This window comes from Erinaceus europaeus, chromosome 11, assembly GCF_950295315.1.
Source record: "Erinaceus europaeus chromosome 11, mEriEur2.1, whole genome shotgun sequence".
NCBI classification, from domain to species: Eukaryota; Metazoa; Chordata; class Mammalia; order Eulipotyphla; family Erinaceidae; genus Erinaceus; species Erinaceus europaeus.
Genome location: NC_080172.1, coordinates 43381538 through 43397844, shown reverse-complemented (window position 1 = coordinate 43397844; position 16307 = coordinate 43381538). Strand labels below are relative to the sequence as shown.

The following is a 16307-nucleotide window of genomic DNA, read 5'->3' as shown; positions in this document are numbered from 1 at the left end:
GACCCAGGTTCAAGCCCTTGGTCCCCACCTGCAAGGGGAAAGCTTTGCAAGTGGTGAAGCAGGGATGCAGGTGTCTCTCTCTGTCCTTCTTCCTATCACTCTCTTCCCTCTCAATTTCTGGCTGTCTCTATCAAATAAATAAAGATAAAAAACCAAACATTTAAAAATATGTGGATTTGAAATAATAATTGTATTCAGAATTGATTTTGGGAGATGAGACACATAATAAAAATAGTATAGAATTAAAAGACATTTTTATTTGAAAATAATTAGATAAATATTCACAGGAAATTGAAAAGATAGTGTGTTTAAATCCATGGTCCATTTTTTGTTAAGTTTTGTATAAGATGTGGGAGATTTAGGTCTTATTTTTGCCTGTGGATGTCCAATTGCTCCATTAGTGTTTGCTGAAAATATTGTCCTTCCTCCATTGAATTGCTTTTGACAAATTTATTGAAAATCACTTTACTATGCTTAGACAGAGACTATTTTTGGTTTTCCTATTGTTCTTCTGATCCATGCACTTATTCTTTTGCTGATGCCACATAGTTTATTTTTAATATTTTATTTTAGAGAGAGAAAGTTACAGATGGGAGAGAGAGAGAGAGAGAGAGAAAGAAAGAGAGAGAGGAGGACCCTGAGATCAGAGCACTGCTTGACTCTGGTTTATCATGGTGCTGGGAATCGAACCTAGGACTTTGAAGCCTGAGACATGAGTGCTTTGCATGACCATCATGCTATCTCCCCAGCACGCCACAGTGTTTTGTTAGCTGTATCTTTAAAATAAATCTTGAAATTGGAAGGTGAAGAAGGCTAGAATGGGTCCTTTTATTTTCTTTTTCAAATAGTATTTTTTCCAACTTAGGTATTAATTTATTTAGGAAATATTGATTTACAGGAATTCTTTTTTATTGGGGAATTAATCTTTTACATTCAACAGTAAGTACAATAGTTTATACATGCATAACATTCCCCAGATTCCCATATAACAATACACCCCCCCACACTAGATTCTGTTGTTATTATGAGAGTACGTTTTCCCATTTTCCCAAGATAGGTGTTAGTACATTTCACTTTCCACCGAACTATCATCCTGTTCTACCATACGGACTTACATCTCCAACTTCCCCTCTCTGAGTCCCTAGATCTGCTTAGAAAGAGTACAGTCTACAAAGGCTTTTTTTTTTTAAAAAAAAAACAATTCCTTTGTATTTCCATGTAAACTTTAAGATAATCTTATCAGTCTCTACAAAAAGTCAACTGGAATACTGAAATAATAGTGTTATGCCTGTGTGTCAACTTGGGGGAGAACTGACTATACTATGCTAAATACTCCAATCCATGCACATAACATGTCTCCTCATTTGTGCATATATTTTAAATTTCTTTCCTCAGCATTATATTAGTTTTTGGCATATAAGTTCCATTCATGCCTTTTTAAAAAATTGGATAGGACAGAAAGAAATTGAGAGAGGAGAGGGAGATAAAGAGGGAAAGAGAAAGATAGGCCCCTGCAGACTTGCTTTACTGCTTGTGAAGCATCCTCCTGCAGGTAGGGAGCCAGGGGCTGGAACCCAGATCCTTGTTCATGTCCTTGTGCTTAGTACTATGTGTGCATAACCAGGTGCACCACCGCCTGCCCCCCGATTCATGCTTTGTTAAATTTAGACTTTAGTATTTACACTATTTTAACAATTGTGCATGTTACTGTATCTTAAATTTGGCTTTCATGAGTTCATTTTAGTATGCAGGAATATAGTTGATTTTTGCTGAACTCACATATTTGTTTTATGAGAGCTTTGTATATTCCTTGGTATCTTTAAGTATAGAACTCAATATCATCTGAAACAAGAATAGCTTTGTTTGTATTTTTTCCTTATATTTATGCCTCTTATTTTTATTGTCTTATTGTACTGGCTAGAATTTCTAGTACTATGCTGAGTGAGAGTGATGAAAATGAATATCCTTCCTTACTCTTTTTTCCACTTTCTCCTCCTCCTCTCCCTCCTTCTTTGTCCTTCTCTTATCCTCCTCCTCCTCCTCCTTCTTTTCAAGATAGAGACAGAGAGGCAGAGGAGGAGAGAGAGATTGAAAGAGACTAAAAACTCCTTCCATGTCGTGGGCACTAGGCTTGAACCTAGGTTTCACAGCACAAGTGAGCTATTTCTCTGACCACCTTAGTCCTAGGAAGAAAGCATTCTTCTATCTTCACTAGTAATTGTGATATGAATTAGATATTTAAAACTTTTCTGGGATATTTACTTTTATGAGAAAGGAGGAAAGCAAGGGACTCAAAGTGCCATTTTATTTTTTGTCTCCTTTCTCTGGCTTTTATTTTATTTTCCCTACACTATATTCTTAGAATGCAGTGATTTAAATTTTTTATTTTTGCTCATTTTTATTAGCTTCTCACATATTTTTCAGAATTATTTTTTTCCAAAAGAGGGTAAGGAAGCATATTTTAAAGCATCTGGTTGTGACAAACGAGCTTCTCTAGAGACTATGAAATTTGAAACAATTTATCTTTCAAATCTCTATCGCTTCTTTTCACACAAGAAACCACTTGGATCACACAGAGATGTTTATTTTTTCTGAGTCTTGCCAGAGTATTACTCAGAAATGAATTTCACTTTCAACAGGTCAGCAGATTTCCAAGGATTATCTGTAATTATACTATGTAATTACCAGTACATTTTTCTCCTGAAATTTCTAAAAAAAAAAAGAAGAAGGTAATGAGGCACTGACAGAAGTCCAATATAATGTTCATATTAAAAGAGAGGCATGTCATTAAACAAAATGTTAAGAATGCAGTGATTTTAAAACTATTTTTATGTGAAGGAAAAAGAGAGAATGTGTGTGTAAAACAGTGTGAGCAGGGCTGGGTGGTGGTGCACCTGGTAAAGCAAACATGTTACAATACACAAAGACCCAGTTTCAAGCCCCAGGTCCCCCACCTGTAGGAGAAAAGTTTCATAAGCAGTGAAGCAGTCCTGCAGGTAAATATCTCTCTCTCTCCCCTTTTCCATCTGCCCTTTCCCTATGAATTTATCTGTTTCTAGACAATAAATAAATAGATTTTTAAAAAAGAAAGAATGAATACATACAAGGCCAGAACTCTGCTCAGCACTGGCATATGATAATACTAACAATTCAACCTAGGACCGCAGGCATGCAAGACCTATGCTCTAATGCTGAGATATCTCTGTGTCCCTAACAAATGAGTCTTGATTGAAACCCAGACATGCTGGGTATGATAATATCAGGCTTTTGATCTACTAATACCTTGTATTTTCTAAGACTTCCTCTGATACCACTCCATCAGAGGAGAGGGGGTACTACCTTGTTAGTGGCAGGCAGGAGTGAAAGTCCAGATTCTCCACTAGACTTCCAGGGCTTGAGGGGATCCTCATCTCTGCAGACAGGTGTGAGAGGTCAAGCACCCCACAGAGCCTCCACTGGCCCACCCTAACTAGGAGAAGTAAAGCCTCCCTCCCCCATCTTTGTTTTACTGCTCTCCACATGGTTTCTATTGACAGGAAAGTGGTGTGTCTTGGGTGTGTCTTCATTACTCCAAGGTGACAGTAAGTCCTGCCTGTCCCTCTAAGCCTCCTCCATTACTGATGCAGGTGTCTATCTTTCTCTCTCCCTTTCTGTCTTCCCCTCCTCTCTCAATTTCTCTGTCTTATCCAATAACAACAACAGCAACAACAGTGGGGGGAAAAATAGATGGCTGCCAGGAGCAGTGGATTGGTAGTGCAGGAACCAAGCCCCAGTGATAACCCTGGAGGCTAGAAAGAGAGAGAGGCGAGAGAATGAGAGAGAGAGAGAGAGAATGAGGGAACCTGCCAACATATGAGTAGTAGGCTCTCAGGTGCTCTCTCTCTCTCTCTCTCTTGTCATGTGTACTCCAAACATGTGAGCACTTTGTTTTCCTGAGTAAAGTTTAAAATTCCTGAAAATAAAATAAAATTAAAAAAGAAAGAAAGAAAGGAAGGAAGGAAGGAAGGAAGGAAGGAAGAAAGAAAGAAAGAAAGAAAGAAAGAAAGAAAGAAAAAGAAAGGAAGGAAGAAAGAAAATGCAGGCTCGCTCTGGGTCCCCCACCCCCCTGATCAGCAGTGGCTAAGGGTCAGAGTGACCCCCTGGGAGTCCTGGGGTAGCTCTGCAAAGTACACGGAGAGACAAATAAAACAGCTCCAGGAGAATCTCAAGGGGTCATCATATTTATTGGGGGATAAGGCAGGCAAATATTACCATTGCTGGGGGGGGGGTGGAGGTTAAGGTAATTACTAACCCAAACACAGAGCAACACAATGCACATTCACATTTACAAGGTTTGATCACAAGCTTCACAATGTATATTTATCTGGAGGTAGATTGAAGGCACTGTAGGGCAGGGAGGAGGGGAGGCAGCTGAGTAATCAGGATGTTTGCTGGCAATTTTCAAGTTAGCCAAACAGTAATTTATGGTCTTTGTTTAAAAAGAGAGGAAGGGTGGCCTGTGTAGAGAGGCGCTCATGTCTGGGAGTCCAAGTCATAAATTCCAGAGGTCAGGAGGGACCTGCCATATCTCAACCCACAGAGAGGAGGGTCTGGGGTCGACCAGCTCAGACTCTCATGGAAACAATGGCCTGGACTTCCCAGGCAGTGGGCCCAGCCAGAAAGAGAGAAAGAGAGAAAGAGAGAAAGAAAGAGAGAAAGAGAGAAAGAGAGAAAGAGAGAAAGAGAGAAAGAGAGAAAGAGAGAAAGGGAGAAAGGGAGAAAGGGAGAAAGGGAGAAAGGGAAAGAGGAAGAAAGAAAGGGAAAGAGGAAGAAAGAGTCAGGGCTAGTGAAATAGCTCACTTGGATAGTGCTCTGCTCTGCCATGTGCTCAACACAGGTTCCAGCCCAGCCTCTACCACACTGAAGGAAGTTTAAGTGCTGTGGTATTTTTCAGTCTCTCGCTGTCTCTCAGTCTATATCTTCAAAAAAAAATTAGAAAGATAGAAACAGAGTTCAAACCTGGGTTTCTTTTGTACACTGTAACGCATGCGCCTGCCAATGTGAGCTATCTCAACTCATTACTCAGTTTTTTTTTAATTTTTTATTTAAGAAAGGATTAATGTACAAAAACATAAGGTAGGAGGTACAACTCCACCCAATCTCCATAACCAACCCCCTCCCCTGATAGCTTTCCCATTCTCTAGCCCTCTGGGAGCATGGACCCAGGGGTCGTTGATGGTTGCAGAAGGGGAAGGTCTGGCTTCTGTAATTGCTTCCCCGCTGAACATGGGCATTGACTGGTCGGTCCATACTCCCAGTCTGCCTCTCTCTTTCCCTAGTAGGGTGTGTCTCTGGGGAAGCTGAGCTCCAGGACACAATGGTGGGGTCTTCAATCCAGGGAAGCCTGGCCAGCATCCTGGTGGCATCTGGAACCTGGTGATTGAAAAGAGAGTTAACATAAGAAGCCAAACAATTTGTTGACCAATCATGGATCCCAAGCTTGGAATAGTGGAGAGGAAGTGTTAGGGAGGTACTCACTGCAAACTCTAGTGTACTTCTGCTTTCAGGTATATATTTTGCAATAGTTTATGGATACGTGTGAATATAAGCTCTCTCTCACAGAAACTGGTGTATATCTAGGTTATGGGACTTTGCTAGAAAGTGAACTACCTGAGATGAAATTAGAGTGTACTATAAAAGAAAAGGTCTCACCCGAGTAATGAAGCTGAAGGGTTGTCATTCCACACATGAAGTCTCTGGACACAGTCTGAGGTGAAGCATGTTGAGGTGGCAATCGTTGCGTTGGTTAGGTTGTGATCAGCGGATGCAATATTATTTGGTTTGGATTGGGAGATGCATACGGGAAAGTGGGCCCTATCCAAGGATTCCAGGACTGGGGGAAGTAGGGGCTCTATAGTGGAGATGTGAGGTTCCTGCTGTCTTAGGGTTCAAAAAGACAATCGATAGTTAATGTTATCATCACATTATTTGGTAATTGGGTTAACTTTGAAAAGTCCTTTTGTTAGGGTTTGCTGTACAGTATCCAGTATCTTGTATATAGCTGTGCTATTGGATGCTTCTAATCTGCTTGGTCTAGGCTTTTGAGAGAGTCTGCATATCAGATACACAGCCTATATATTAAAAAGATTCAGCTTGTGTTTTGAGAAACTTTGAGACATACAATTGATTTTCCCCCTCTCATATTAATTAACTACTGATTTATATGTCTACATTTTGCTAGGAGTGTACATAAACACCATTCCCACCACCAAAGGACTGTGACCCATCCCTCATGCCCACTCTCACCCCCCACTAGCCCAGGAAGCTGCATGTCTACCCCTCACCACTAGGTTTTTATTTTGGTGCCCTACTTACAATTTGATCCGGTCCTGCTTTTAGTTTCCCTTTCAGATCTTCTTAGTCAACTTCTGTTGATGAGTGGGATCATCCCATACTCATCTTTATCTTTCTGACTTAGTTCACTTAACATAATTCCTTCTAGTTCTGTCCAAGATGGGTCAGAGAAGGTGGGTTCATTGTTCTTGAGAGCTGCATAGTATTCCATTTGCTTGGGTGTTATGGAGTCCTTGGGGTATAACCCCAGGAGAGGAATTACTGGATCATATGGAAGGTCCATGTCTAGCCTTCTGAGAGTTTTCCAGACTGCTCTCCACAGAGGCTGGACCAATTTACATTCCCACCAGCAATGTAAAAGGGTTCCACTGTCCCCACATCCTCTCCAGCATTTGTTGCTGCTGTCCTTTTTGATGTATGCCATTCTTATAGGAGTGAGGTGGTATCTTAGTGTTGTCTTAATTTGCATTTCTCTGACAATCAGTGACCTAGAGCAGTTTTTTGGATCTCCTCTGAGGTGAATGTTTTGTTCATATCCTCTGCCCATTTTTGGATGGGTCATTTGCTTTTTTGGTGCTAAGTTTGCTGAGCTCTTTATATATTTTGGTGATTAGTTTCTTGTCTGATGTCTGGCATGTGAAGATCTTTTCCCATTCTGTGAGGGGTCTCTCTGTTTGTTTAATAGTTTCTTTGGATGTGCATAAGCTTTTCAATTTTATGTAGTCCCATTGGTTTGTTTCTGCTTTAGTCTTCCTTGCAATTGGGTTTGATTCGTCAAAGATGTCCTTGAGGTGTAGGTGGGAAACTGTTTTACCAATGTTTTCTTCTAAGTATTTGATTGTTTCTGGTCTGACATCTAGGTCTTTGATCCATTTGGAGTTGATTTTTGTTTCTGGTGAGATAAAGTGGTTCAATTTCATTCTTCTGCATGTTTCAACCCAGTTTTCCCAGCACCATTTATTGAAGAGAGCCTCCTTTTTCCATTTAATCCTTTGGGCCCCCTTATCAAAGATTAGATGCCCATAGGTGTTGGGATTTACTTCTGGGCTTTCAATTCTGTTCCACTGGTCTGTGTGCCTATTTTTGTTCCAGTACCATGCTGTTTTGATGATGATGGCTTTATAATATAGTTTAAGGTCTGGGAGTGTGATGCCTCCATTTCTGTTTCTTTTCTTCAAGATGTTTTTGGCAATTCTAGGTGTTTTCAGGTTCCAGATAAATGATTGTAGTGTTTGTTGTATTCTCTTAAAGAAGCTTGGTGGAACTTTGATGGGTATTGCATTAAATTTGTATATGGCTCTGGGGAGAATATTCATTTTGATGATATTTATTCTTCCAATCCATGAGCATGGATATCTTTCCATTTCTTGGTATCAGTTTCTATTTCCTTGAGTAGCGACTCATAGTTTTCAGCATACAAGTCTTTCACTTCTTTGGTCAACTTTATTCCTAGGTATTTGATTGATTTTGCTGAAACAGTAAATGGGAGTGATTTCTGGATGTTGTCTTCTTCAGATATAGTGTTTGCATAAAGAAATGCCACTGATTTTTGTACATTGATTTTGTAGCCTGATACCTTGCTATATTGCCTAATAACTCCCTGTAATTTTCTACTGGATTCTTTAGATCTTTCTATGTATACTATTATATCATCTGCAAATAGTGAGAGCTTGACTTCTTCCCTTCCAATCTGTATTCCTTTGATTTCTTTCTCTTGCCTGATTGCTATGGCAAGAACTTCCAATACTATGTTGAAGAGTAACGGTGACAGTGGACAGCCCTGTCTAGTCCCCGATCTGAGGGGGAATGCTTTCAGCTTCTGTCCATTGAGTATGATGTTGGCTGTAGGTTTGCTATATATAGACTCCACTATCTTGAGGAATTTCCCATCTATTCCCATTTTTTGTAGAGTTTTGAGCATGAACGGGTGTTGGATTTTGTCAACGGCTTTGTCTGCATCTATTGAGATAATCATGTGGTTTTTGGCTTTTTTTTATTGATGTGGTGAATGACATTGATTGACTTATGGATGTTGAACCAGCCTTGCATTCCTGGGATGAATCCCACTTGGTCATGATGAACAATTTTTTTGATGTGTTGCTGTATCTGGTTGGCCAAGATCTTGTTTAATATTTTGGCATCTGTGTTCATCAGAGATATTGGTCTGTAGTTTTCCTTTTTTGTTCTGTCCCTATCAGCTTTTGGTATCAGGGTGATGTTGGCTTCATAAAAGGTGGAAGGGAGTATTCCTGTTTCTTCAATCTTATGGAATAGCTTAAGAAGTATGGGTATTAACTGTTTCCTGAAGGTTTTGTAGAATTCGTTTGTGAAGCCATCTGGTCCAGGACTTTTGTTGTTGGGGAGATTCTTAATAACGGTTTCAATTTCTTTGTCTGTGATTGGTGCATTTAGATTTTGTAGTTCTTCTTGGTTCAGTTTTGGAAGTGCATAGGTTTCTAGGAATTGTTCCGTTTCTTCCAGATTCTCTAGCTTGGTGGCATATAGTTCTTTATAGAAGTTTCGCAGAATTCTCTGGATTTCTGTGGTGTCAGTTGTGATGTCTCCTGCATCGTTTACAATTCTATTAATTTGAGTCTTCTCTCTTTTTTGTTTGGTCAGTCTGGCTAGGGGTTTGTCAATTTTGTTTAATCTTTCAAAGAACCAACATTTGGCTTCATTGATCTTTTGTATGGTTCTTTTATTTTCGATGTTGTTTATTTCTACTCTAACTTTAGTGATTTCTGTCCTTCTGGTTGCTTTAGGGTTCCTTTGTTCCTCTTCCTCTAAGTCCTTGAGGTGTGCAGTAAGGTCGTTCATTTGAGCTTCTTCTTGGTGTTTAATATGTGATTGTATGGCTATAAGTTTCCCTCTCAGTACTGCTTTAGCTGTGTCCCAAATATTTTGATAGGTTGTGTCTTCATTTTCATTTGTTTCCAGGAACATTTGAATTTCCTGCTTGAGTGAGTCTCTGACCCTGTGGTTCTTAAGGAGCATGTTGTTTAGTTTCCAAATTCTGTGTCTTTTAATAATTTTCCATTTGTTGTTAAATGTTAGTTTTACTCCACTGTGGTCTGAGAAGATACTTGGGATGATTTAAATGCTCTTGAATTTATTGATGCTGTCTTTGTGGCCTAACGTGGTCTATCCTTGAGTATGAGTTATGTGGATTTGAAAAGAAGGTGTATTCCAGTTTTTTGGGGTGGAGGAGTCTGAAAATGTCCAAGAGGTCTAGTCTGTCAATCTCTTCATTCAATTCTCTTGTATCTTTATTGGTTCTCTGCTTTGTTGATCTAAGTGTGAGAGTTGGGTATTGAAGTCTCTCACTATTATTGTATTACTATTGATGTATTTTTGAAATTCTTTCAGTAGGTGCTTAATGTATTTAGATGGTCCCTCGTTGGGTGCATAGATGTTAATAATTGTTAAGTCTTCTTGGCTGATTGATCCTCTAATAATTATGTAATGTCCTTGTCTATCTTTTATTACTTTATTTAAAATCTATCATGTCTGACATGAGAATGGCTGTTCCTGCCCTTTTTTGTGGTCCGTTAGCCTGTATGATAGTTTTCCATCCTTTCACTTTAAGTCTGTGTTTATCTTGTTGTGACAGATGGGATTCTTGCAAGCAGCATATGGTTGGGTTATGTTTTCTGATCCATCCCCCCACCCTGTGCCTTTTAATAGGTGAGTTTAAGCCATTGATGTTTATTAATATTATGGATTTAATGTATTGTAGTGCCATTGTTCAAAAAAAAATTTTGTTTGCTCTGATATATTGCAAGTATTATAGTGATGTTCTTGTTTATAAGAGGTCTTTTAGAACCTCTTTCAGGGCCGGCTTGGTGATGGTTGCCTCCTTTAATTGTTGTTTGTCTAAGAAGGTTTTGATCCCTCCATGTAGTTTGAATGAAAGTCTAGCAGGATATATTATCCTTGGTTGAAATCCATTTTCATTCAGGGCTCAATAGATATCTTGCCACTCCCTTCTGGCTTTTAGAGTTTGAGTGGAGAAGTCTGCAGATAATCTTATGCGTTTTCCCTTGTATGTGACTTTTTTTTTTCTCTCTTGCAGTCTTTAGGATCCTTTCTTCTTCTCATTGTGACTATGATGTGTCTTGGTGTCTTCAGGTCTGGGTTGATTCTGTTTGGTACTCTCTGGGCCTCTTGAACCTTGATATCCTTTCTGTTATTAAGGTCTGGAAAGTTTTCTTCTATTATTTCCTCTAGAATGTTTACTTCCCCTTCCTCTCTTTCTTCCTCTGGCAGGCCAATTATACGAATGTTACTTCTTTTGAGATCATCCCATATGTCTCTGTTGTTGTTTTCAGTGTCTCTCAATCTCTTTTTAAGCTCTTTCACCTCTTTCTTCATTTTCTCTAATTCATCCTCTGTCTGACTAATTCTGTTTTCTGCTCCTTTTAGTCTGCTTTCCCTTGCCTCAGCTTCTTTCTTCATTACAGCTATTTCAGCTTTCAGTTCTCTAATTGCCTCAAGATAATCAGTATTTTCCTTGGGGGTCTCAACTATTGTTTCCCTAATACTGCCATTCCTTTCCTTCAATGTTGTTTTCATTTCTGTGATTAATAAGTTTATTATTGCTTGCATACTTTTCTTATCTATGGTTACTTCTGGCTGATTTGTAGTTTCTTCTGGGCTCTTGTCTTCATTCATTGGAGTAGCAGTTTTATTTGTTTTTGATCTACCCATTTTTTTTTATTTATGTGTTTCTTTTTCTTTATGCTCTGTTGTTCCTTAGTTGTTGTGTCTTGAGTACAAGTAACACTGTACTAAATACCTTTATGACAATTGCACTCACCAACCTTTGGAATTACAGTAGCAACTGAAGTAAGTATTGAAGTAGTTTAATCGTTATCAGTTAGCCAAACAATTTCTCCAGTCCGTGAAAAAATAGTAACCAAATCCCAGTGAAGAAAGAGAAAAGAGAGAGAGGATAGCAAGAATAGACAATTATGCAAATCTACTATCCACTGTATATTCTAGGGGTGACAAGAGGGGAAAGGGAACTAGAGCAGAGATACACACATAGAGAGTCCACTCTGAGTCAGATTTCGTTTCCAGAAGATGTGATCAGAGCACACGCTGCTAGAAGCTTCTCAGTCCACCATCTTCCTGGAACCCCACTCAGTGTTTTTTTTAAGCCATTAAGGAGAATAGGCAATAGTTTTTCAGGACCAATAAAAATATTTAGTTAAACAGGAAACAGATTAAATAATACTAAAGAGGGGGCTAGGCAGTGGCACATTGGGTTAAGTGTATATAGTATGAAGTGTAAGGATCCTGGTTCAAACCTGGGCTCCCCACTTGCATGGGATCACTTCACAAACAATGAAACAGGTCTTCAGGTGTTTCTCTCTCTCTCTCTCTCTCTCTCTCTCTTCCTCTTCCCTCTCATTTTCTCTCTTTCCTATAAAAAAAAATTGAAAAAATGGCCACAGGATCAGTGGATTTGTAGTGCAGGCACTAAGCCCCAGAAGTAACTCTGGATGCCATAATAATAATCATTATCATTGTAAAGAAAAGTTCAGACTTGCATTCACTTTCTCATGGATAGTTTTGTGAACTTGGGAAGATTTATTGCCTTAATGTTGTTTGGCTGTGATGTATGGAAAGCAAACATGAAATATCAAGACAAGATTTATTTATTTATTTATTTATTTATTTATTTATTTATTTTAGCTTTTGTGAGAACAGTGCAAACTGCCCAAGAAGAAGATGCTTGTAGTTGCCGGTTTCCAGAAGAAGAAGAAGGAGAACGTGAGCTGTGAAGCAGAAATCCAAAGAGCTCTTGGGAATTGCTTGAAGAGACTTGGAAGAGAAATGAGTGACCCAGTGGCTGTGTCTTTCTAAATTGAAAAACGCCATCCTAGATAATGCCCAGGATTTACCCAAAGTTTTCTCTAAATGCTAATGAGTTGGACTTTTAAAATGTTTTTTAATGTTTATTTTAAAGTGCTATTTTTAAAATAAAAAATAATTTATTTTTTTAACTTACAAGAGTGAGAGAGAGCAGAGCACAGCTCTGTCAGGGAATGAACCCAGGACCTCACACATGAAAGACATGTACTGCTGAGCTAGCCCTTACCCACAGTGCCCCTTTATCAGAGAAGTTTGGGATAGAGGTAAAGGGGCATTTTCTAGTTCTCAGCTGGTTTGGGATATATATATATATATATTTAAATCGATAGTTTAAATTTTATTATGAAGGCCTGCTAACATTATAACCAAAATTAAATTTGTTTGTTCTGTGTCAGTAAGATATGACACTAAACAATATGATGTAAGAAATGCCCCAACCAAAATTTCTGCTGGTTTAGTTATACAACCAGTGACATCTGCCACCATTAGCAGGAGAAATGACAACAATTCCCAAGGTTGTTTTTAAGGGCAACACATCTCAGACCTAGAGCAAAAAGGTAAAATGACTGCTTCTCCTTGACTCCTCTCCATCTTCACATCTTCTACCTTTGTCTTACTCCCCTCTGAACTGGAGCTTATATTCTTTTTAATTCTTCAGATCTCTAGCCGGGGATTTAGTTCAGCAATGGAGTGCATACTTTGCATTTGTAAGGCCTTGGATTTTATCTTTGGTATCACTGATATACCAAAACCAAACCGAAAGAACAAAAAGACCCAAAAATAGTATTTCACAAACATAATAAATGGAATATGTGTGTATATGAAAGGTATGAAGTGTGATCGTAGAATGGAGAGATCCATCATCACAGAGCCCAACCAGAGAGCCAGAGCTGCAGGTGCCATACTCTCATTGGTCAAATGTGAGACACCACTAAGTCTCCTAAGGTAAGCCTTTAAGAATCATGGATTCATTCCCCAGTACCATGGGTTCATTCCCATGGTTCATTCCCTGTTTGGTTCCTTGTGGGAGTGAGCCAGCCCAGCTCCCATGTCACCACCCAGTCTGTTAGCTACCAGAGCTTAGACAGAGAGCAGGGAACCTCGCGCCAGCAGCAGCAGGGATGAGCTCGCTGAGGGGTCTTCCCAGCTTACCCTGGCAGCAGACAATACAACAGACCTCCTCAGAGTACTGTGGAGGAGGATGGAACCTTTTATAGTTTCAGTTATAAGTTTATAAAGGGGTAGCTGTGCAGGGAAGTAGCCAAGCTGGCCAATGAGACCAGTATCTCCTTATAAGGGAAAAGAGAGCAAAGCAATGAGAAGGTGTGGATGGTGATGCAGGAATGGGGAAATAGAATTTTAAAGAAGGCCTTGAAGCCCACCAGAGGGAGGAGGGGTGAGGTGATGTGGTGAGGCTGATAGGAAGGTTGGAATTCCCTGAGTACTCTGGCCACATTTCTCGCTCGACAAGGCTGGCATGCTAAGGGGAATCTGATAGATGAGGGGTCAACCATCCATGCTCAAACACGCATTAGACCCAAAATTCCCCAGTACCATATTCCTCCCCCCCACAAAAAATTAAAAAATAAGCATGTAAAAATCATTCCTCACCCATAACCAGAGCATCGCCTGGCATTAACAGTGATGGGAGTTTAAACTCAGGACCTACCTTGTAAGTCCTGTGCTCTACCTGGTGTGCCACTTTCCCGACTGCTCTTTGTGTTTCTTGTTTGATATACTACTTGGCTTATTGCTAGGAGCTCCTGTAAAACATAATAATATGTTTTGTTTTCTCTTATTTATTAAGGACACTTTTAGTTTTTTAGTGAAAATGCATGATTAGTGAAGTTCCCTCATTTTCCTGATTTGTGAATAGAATTAATTTTTATTTTAGAATCATGAATGGGTGTTGAGTTTTGTCATAAATTTGTGAAAAAACAAAATAAAATATTAATTGCAGACACAGTTAAAGGTTCTATTATCCTTGAATTAGATCTACAGTTCAGCAACATTCCAAGAATGTAATAATATAACCCCCATCCCCTTTAAAGAATTTATTTTCTTATTTATCGAGCTCTTTCAGTAGAATTATCTGACATTTTAGGAGCCCAAACTTTTCCACAAAAGAATTCTGTGAACCTGGTATAAGATTAAGAGCACTATCATTGGCACAATCCCTTGTTTAATAGGAGGCAAAGGAAAGAAGTTTGCCAGTGTCTTCTCAGGGACAGAGCTAGGTGTCACTTTTTTTTTCTTTTAGCTTCCAAATGGAAGCACTGTAGATTTGAATGTGGTTTCCCTTTAGGCTTCTGATACCTGGTGTTCAACTCTCTTTCCTCACATGTTAGTCTAAACATTTTAACTGTTGTCTTTAACTCTAACTCTTGCCCACCATCCACATTCATGAAAGGACCGGTTATCTCTTACGAGCTTGGGCCACTCAAGATAACTCAATTAAATGCTCATTTGCTTCAGGCTGTAAACACAGAAGCCTTAGAGTTTATTCTGTTCTTGTGGCAGAGGTTGGGTTTATTTTCCAGATACCCTTTTCAAAGTACATTTTGGTATGAAGTGTACAGTTATAAATGAAAAACACAAGAACTTGAAGTATTTTCATATTCCCTCCTAAATGACAGTTAACAAAGAGAAAAAATCCAGAAAGAATAAAATGTGACCCTTTTGGGGGCAAACATAAGAAATACAATAACTAAGTTTCATAGAAATGAATACAAGTTTCTAGGATCAAAATGAATGAGCATATTTTAGGGTATGCCACAAGTTTTCTAAGTGCTTAAAAATAAGTCCCTAGACTTATCTTATCTCTGGTGGAAGATAGCAGTTTGATGGAAACTTCTGATATGAGGGGCATATGGTCCTGCAGTGGGCGTCTCCCTCCTCTGCAGAGCAGATCTTTCCGTTTGTGGGTGGGATGCACCCATGGACCACAGTGTAAGGAGTTAAGTGTGGTCTGTATGTGGTGGGGTGAGCAGAGTGAGTGTGATAGCTGTTTTTGTAGAAAGACTCTATAACAAAGCACACATCAATCTTTTTTTAGACATGTATAAAAAAAGGTAGCTTAGATTTTAAAGACTATCATATCATAAAAGGTGAATAATGAAATCATGTGCCATTCTCTGCAAACAATAGAAATCTCAATTTCTGAAGCCAAGGTATATGAAATATTTTCGGTTTGAGATGTTTCCAACAACTGATTCAGTCATGAGTGCTATTTTATTTTTCTTTAATTTTATTTTTAATTTAATTTTTTTAGATAGAGACAGAGAGGGGGGATATGAGAGAGAGAGAGGAAGAGAGAGAGAGAGAATGAAAGAGACCACAGCACTTCAGTTTCTTCACTGTGGAGACCGATCTCATACATGGCAAAGAAGCAACCTACCCAAGGAAGCTATTTCACTAGCCAGTGAGTGCTATTTCTATATCAACATTGATTTCAAGGGATACATTTTCAAAAATGTAAATCAGATTCTATTGATTTACCATTGCTTTACAATATAGTAAGATTTTGAGAGTATAACTTCAAACTCCTCTTTCTGTGGCTCACTTCAACTACCTTTCTAAATCCACTGCTGTCACATCACACAATGACCATCATTACCCATTTTTTCCCTGTTCCTATCCTGCCTCTTTTTCCTCTAGTAACTACCATCTTTCACCACAGAGTCTGAGTTATTTTTGCTGCTTTGCCAGTTCCTCTGCTTTATCTATCTACTAATATATTTCAATAAAAAATAGTAATTTTTCACTTTCTGATTTATTTAGTTTAGCACAGCCACCCACATTGTCTCAAAAAGCACAATTTCACCACCATTATTTTTGAGTGTATTTTAATCCTGTCATCCATTGGTGGGGCTTTGGAATGATTTTTTTTTTTGTATTGTGTCTAATGCTGCCATAAACACAGGGGTGTAGATATCTTTTTTGTTTGTTTGTTTTCACATTTTTGGGGTAAAGACTAGAGGTGGTATTCTGGTTCATAATATATTTTCATTTCTGGTTTTTAAAGCACCGAAACCCACATTTCAAACTAAGCAGTGAAGTCTTTTGAACATGTCTTTTACAAATTTGTTGAAGGGGCT

General features: G+C 38.9%; 1 protein-coding gene across 3 annotated transcripts in view; it reads left to right on the top strand.

Moving 5' to 3' along the window:
- The window catches only part of TNFRSF9 (TNF receptor superfamily member 9), a 33949-nt gene extending 19783 nt beyond the window's left edge, over window positions 1-14166 (top strand). For all 3 annotated transcript variants that reach the window (XM_060201404.1, XM_060201405.1, XM_060201403.1), the window contains one exon: window positions 12031-14166. In XM_060201404.1, coding sequence (XP_060057387.1) covers window positions 12031-12119 — 89 coding nt within the window. In that variant the 3' untranslated portion in view covers window positions 12120-14166. The remainder of the gene's footprint in view (window positions 1-12030) is intronic.
- The last annotated feature ends 2141 nt before the right edge of the window (window positions 14167-16307 follow it).